The sequence below is a fragment of the Asparagus officinalis genome, chromosome 4 (genome assembly GCF_001876935.1).
Source record: "Asparagus officinalis chromosome 4, Aspof.V1, whole genome shotgun sequence".
Lineage (NCBI taxonomy): Eukaryota > Viridiplantae > Streptophyta > Magnoliopsida > Asparagales > Asparagaceae > Asparagus > Asparagus officinalis.
In genome coordinates, this window is record NC_033797.1 from 81,705,645 (window position 1) to 81,712,255 (window position 6,611).

Sequence of the window (6,611 nt, forward strand, 5' to 3'; positions counted from 1 at the left end):
GAAAGTTTTTTCAAAGGTCGGGAATAAGGGCGCCAAGTAACTAGATTAGAACAAGATCACAGTTAGTCCGAATCCCATTCACCAAAGGAAAGAAGAAGGGAGTTGATAAAGAGATAATTGACATATCACACCATCAAATTGAGGAGAAAAAAACAACCAAGTAGTACTCCAAACCCAATAAATGTAGCCGGGATTTGTTCAAGAATAGAAAAATCAAGAAGAAGGAGGAAGCTCTTCTGAAGTTATTAAACAAGGGTATTCCTGATATTTTTTGATTTTAGCATACGCCAGTAGATATTGAAGGAATTTTCATTCACAGCTTCAAAATATCTAATCATGTAATAGTAAATCCCACACCAGATGAGAACAGATGGCTCTCTAATTTTTGTAATCAGAAATTCTATCAGTAAGTTTTGTACATTCATCATTCATGTTATTATGTACATTACCTGCGAACTTTTAACCATGCATGTTAATGTTTATCTATAACTATTAATATTTGTTAATATTATGTTATATATGTTAACTTAGGACAATTATGTGCTAACTTTCATTGGTACATCTCAACTTTTATCACAAACTGTTAATATTTGCTCTTTCATGTTAACATTCATTGGTACATATCAACATTTATAACAACCAGTTGACATTTGTTCTTTCCTATTAACTTTCGTTGGTACATGTCAATTATTATTAGCAATTGTTTACTTTTTTTTCTTACTATTATATTTTAGGAGGTTTATTATTGTCAATACTTCAAACAGTGGTATTCATGCTTTGGAGCTTCTGTATTTTCTTCGTGGAGGCCGTCTTGATGACCATACAAGTTTAATATGTTAAATATATGCATACCTTACTTTTATGTTTTATTGTTATGCATGGTAACTTTCATTCTTGCATGGTAATTTTGTAGGTCATAAAAACTTTGATAGATAGAATAAGTGCATGGTTAGAGAGACCAAAAATACCTCACTTAGCAAGAAATATAGAGTCATATCAATGTACTTTTACGTAAGCATTAAATCAAATCCCTAACTATTTTCATATCTTATTAATAATTGACATAACATTTTATTATTTGCAATACAACATAGTCTTTATGCCAAGACTCTTGATTTTCACATCTGTAAGCTTCATTTATACAAAAGCATATTGCTGCGAGCAAGAGTATACTCCTTATCCCCGTTGTGTGTCTGGACCACTGGCATGTTGCCAAAGTTAGGTTGGATGAGGACGTTGTTAAGCACTATAGCTCGTCTGGCCGTAGTGCTTACATTGAACTAGTGAATAAAGTAATTAATTTCATGGATTATATGAAGTATGAATTTAGTCCGTAGAATGTTTGGAGAAATTACATATATGAAGCCATCCCTTGTGAACAACAGTCTGGATTGTTAGTATTTCACAAATTTAATCTTTTTTATTTTATCCAATAATATATATCTAACTAGCTTGCTACTTTATATAATATAGTTTTGATTGTAGGATTTTATCTTTTCCATTTTATCCAATAACATATATCTAACTAGTTTGCTATTTTATATAATATAGTTTTGATTGTAGGATTTACGTTCCCCTTTATATGAGGGCTATACTCCTTGGTGTTGATACAAAGTAAGTAACTGCTCCCAACGATGAATCTGGTGTCATATGTGCGAGGCTTTTAGTTGAGCTTCTTATAGAAGGGTGGGGACAGAAAGAATCAAGCAGAGGCATTAGATCAAGATGGAGAGAAAGATGTTTCAAAAATTGATTGATTAGTCTTACAAACTTACAACTGATATTGCTCGAATACGCAATTTAAATAGTCATATTATTCCTAGATGAAGTATTATTCACAATTGATTGAATACACGAACTGTATTGCTCTACCAAAAGTGTTACTACTCGTAGCAATCCACCAAAGGACTCATACGTTTATTGTTGATAACACATATAATTAACATGTATCTCCTAGAGCTAATAGATTTCTGTGAACATTAACAGGAAAGCCTAAAAGTTAACAGTTTAAGCTAAAAATTAACATAATATCGAGATAGTTAACAGGCAACACAAATAGATAACTTCAATAAAACAAGTGCATTATATTAAAATTCTTACATTCTTACAGCTGATATTTCTTGAATACACAATATGATTAGTCTTACATTCTCACAGATTACAAAAGTCTTCCACAATGTGCTACGAAAGTTTTGATAACCTACATTGCTCTATCAAAAGTATTATACTAATAAGAAATCCACACTAATCACTAATTGGCTCGTTGCAAGTAGATCGATCGTGATCCCCCAGCTTTGCATCGAGATATTACCATCAATTACTACTAAAAGGAATGAAAGAAATAGAACTAAACGTATAAATAATAGGACCATTTATTTATACCTTTGTAAATGGTTCTGTTATTTATAAGTTTAGTTCTATTTTTTCCATTCCTTTTAGTAGTAGTTGATGGCAATATCTTAATTTTATCTCGTGGCACACTTCGCTTCTCATAATTTGGGATGGGAAAAAGGACTTGGTCATATCTCTTTTTAAACACTTCTACGGATATAAACCAATCACAATATTGATATACATCTTTCTCCTTATAAATAATAACTGAACAAACATGCTTACGTAGATTATGTGTTACGTACCAAACTCGGAAAGTACATGTTTTCTTCTCCAAATCAACATGTATAATTCTATGTGATTGCACTTCAAATATTTTATCTTTGGATTGTTTAACATCCAAAGTACATCCTTTTCCATATTTTCTTTAAGGACCTGTTCAGCTTTAGGACAAAGAAAATCATTCTATTTTTTAGCTATTATGCGTCTGTTGTTCATTTGAACCATACTTTATTTTCTTATATGCTTCACCATTTGTAGTGCATGTAACATTCGAGCTTCACGTATCCAGTTGTTAAAGGACTTTGTGACATTAGAGGTTACATGACATTATCTTCAAACATCAAAACAATAACTTGTATAAGTATACTTCTTAAAATATATAAAAACATTAACATTTAGTTATAAAACCTAATAGTTAATAATGAAAGTTAACATATAACACTGAAACATAACACATACAAAGGTAAGTTAACATCTACCATTGATAATTAACATCTATGCATGAAAGTTACCATATATGAATGAATGTTAAAATCTATTGCAAAACGTCATAATGATTGATGGTAGTACCTAATTCGAGGGAAGAATGCATTTTCCCTATGATCTAGAGAGTAATTAATTGCAATATCATATGCAGCTGGAGATATCTCGTAAGTGTCTTTCATAAAATCATTCCATTCTTCTACACTATATTTATAACATACAGATTGGAGAAAAATTCCTAAAATTTGTGTGTCCTTTGACTTCATTCCCAAATCCTTTAGCTTCTTTCTAAAATTTTAAACCAGATGTGAAACACATCTTGAGTGAATTGCTTTAGGAAAACATTCTTTCACAGCTTCTCAAATTTTCTTACCGGCATCAGAAATTATTACCAATTGATGGGGAAGATTATATGGATCTGACCTTTCATACAGTATGGACCACAAAACTTGCAAGAACCACCTCTAATTACCTATATTTTTCTAATAGCATATGCAATAAGCTAGTGGAAATATCCCTTGGTCACCGTCGTATGCTATGGCTCTAAGGAGCAACGCCTTTGTATCTATCTTTCATAAAAGTCCCATCCAAAAATAATAACAGTCTACATCCATTTAAGAAACCAATAATGCAAACAACATAACATATGAATAGTCATGTGAACCTTACTTCATTCTATTCAATTCAAATGTAGCTTCCTGGATTTATTTCCTTTACCATGTGCTCATACCTATACATCAATTTCATCACATTTCAAGTAAATATAATACATTAGAGGAAATATGAAAAAATTTCATGAAGTTAACATCTAACAGTGAAAGTTAACAGTTATCTATTAAACATAACATCCAACTGTGAAAGTTAACATATATCAATTGAACATAATACCCAATGTTTAAGGTTAATATATTGCATAGCAAATCAATAACTGACATTGTACTATAAGGGTCTACTATAAAAATTTATATATTTAATAACAAATCTATAAACTTTACCATCTTAGTTGATCGTAAGACTCATAACTATCACCATACAATTCCTCTTGTGCTCTTTCTTTGCCCCACCATACTTACTATATTCAATTCTCAATCCATACTGAGTGAGAAAGTCCTTTTGCACATCAATTGGGTGGATTTTAGGCCGAACCTTTAACACATGTTGTAATTGGGCTGCTATGAATTTACAAGATGCCCGTGATCGTCCTAACAAGTTAGTATGTTGTCCATAACTGTGTTCATTCACAAACCTCTTGTTTTCAATTCTTTTTTATTTTTAACAGGAGAGGCAAAACAGTAACCAAGGGCATCCATATGTTTCCTTAAATCGACAATAAACTCGGATACGTTTGGGTTTCTTTGCAAATTCATAATCAAACTATTTTATAATAGAATAGTATTACAAAGCTAGTCGTAATTTATTTATAATTTTAAATTATTGAACCCTTTTAGTTAATACTGTGCGCCACCATTGAGGAATGATAGAAGTGTTGTTGAGAATATTATCTGATCTTATTATACTCTCCTGAGATGAGCAATCATTTCGGATCCTCTCTAAATTAGAAGTATTTCATGGAGAATGGTGATTATATTCTGCATTCAAAGAGGTATCACTGCTTCACAAATTAATGAACCAATGATATATGAAATTCAACTATAATATTATCTTCTGATATTTTAAATTAATAGGTTATTTTGTAAGTTAACAGGTAACTGTGAATGCTAACTAACTAGAAGGAAAGTTAACAAGTTTTGTTAAAACTTAACATAGAACAGTGAAAGTTAACATAAAGTGGCAAAAGTTAATAGACTAGAAGAAAGTTAACACAATCACTTATATGTTAACATGTTATTATGATAGTCAACAGAAAACCCTAAAAGTTAACATGTTCTAGTGAATGTTAACTGATGGCTGTGAAATTTAACAAATGACTAGAAATTAAAGGCTCCGATTATAATTCGTTTGTACTTTGAAACTTGAAATCATAAAGCCTACATCACACAAAGCCCAATTTTAAAAAGAGTTTATTGATTACTTACATTTTAATTAGAACTTTCTGATTTTTTTTCAGAAGTAGAACCATCTATATTAACAATAGCTTGCATATGAATCTTTATACAACCAATATTTTGATTATGTTTCACTATGCACTTCAAATCATCTTCATTTTCAACTGAAAAACTTAGATTCGGGTACTTCTCAGAATTATATATCAATGATAAATCATCTTAAGGTACTTTCAATCTTTCAGACACATCAAGTTTCAGCTCATAAAAGCTTGTTTGTAGAACTTAGCATTGAGAATATAGCCTTATCGCCTAACGACACCATGCAAATCAAGTCTTTGGCGGCCATAGCGGGTTGTTGAAAGTTTCGCGGGCAGTTATGAGGAGTAATTGAGAGAATGTTTAGGACATAAGGGGTTGTTGAAAGTTAAAGAACAAAACCCTACTACCATAAATGAGAGAGTGAGGGATTAAACAATAAGATAGAGGAGTAATGGAGGGAAGCCGGATCTTTTTCCATCCATTTTTGACATCGCCTCGCATTAATTGCGATCTCCTCTTCCACTGGCTACTTTGGGTTACCGTGGTGGCTTCATGGTTGAGAAGAGAGTATTTTCGGAAGGCCGACTCAAATAAAATCCATACATGTATAAAAATGGGCTTTTGGGGCTGGGCCACACTATTTTCGACCTTTTGGGGTTAAAGCACATGAAAAAAACTTCATAGAGCTGGACCACATGAGGTTGTTTATTTTGGGGCATTGACACATTTTTTTTCTTATTTAACAATTTAAAACTTCCATGTGATCAACACATGGGAATGTTATGGAGAATATTCAATCATTCGGATAACAAAAGGAACAAACTTACAATTTTTTAAAAATATGTTAGGGTATATAATGTTAGCCCTTATGTTTTGATGATGATTTACAACCACCATTATTCGTACTAATTGCTTATTGAGTGATATTGTAGATAATATAAATATCAATCTAGTTAGTACCATTTATGGAGGATTGGATGGAATATGAGCTACAACGTCAATATCTAAAGGAGATGGAGGCAAAGTGATGAAGCAATGTTTATCAAGAACAACTATATGCAATAAGAAGCTTCATCAACTCTAAAGCAATATCAAGACTCAAGAAATGTATTTCTATGTGAGAGATATTTGCTATTTTTATTTTCTCTCTAGTGCTAAAATATAGGCAAGTAGTTGTAGATTTCATTTTGAAGCTATTGAGATATCACACACACATTTTCATACTCATATTTTTGACGGTTTCATCAAAATATGTTTTTTCACAAGTATGAGGACCTATTCACAAAATTCTTTTTCAAAACAGTTTGTTTTTAGTGTTAAAAACATTTTAATAAGTTATACAAAATTTAAAAATCATTTGAGTATTTTTACAAATTTTCTAATGTGTCAAAAATAGTTTTTAAAACATGTATCAGCTGTGTCAATTCGCGATCAGCCGCCACGGTCGACCGCGCCAGTGATTTTCCCTCA

At 31.5% G+C, this 6,611-nt stretch overlaps 1 protein-coding gene across 1 annotated transcript in view; it reads left to right on the forward strand.

Annotated features, from left to right (window-relative positions):
- The window catches only part of LOC109838987, a 2,067-nt gene extending 1,131 nt beyond the window's left edge, over nucleotides 1–936 (forward strand). The window contains exons 3-4 of the mRNA XM_020407416.1: nucleotides 735–826; nucleotides 914–936. Coding sequence (XP_020263005.1) covers nucleotides 735–826; nucleotides 914–936 — 115 coding nt within the window. The remainder of the gene's footprint in view (nucleotides 1–734; nucleotides 827–913) is intronic.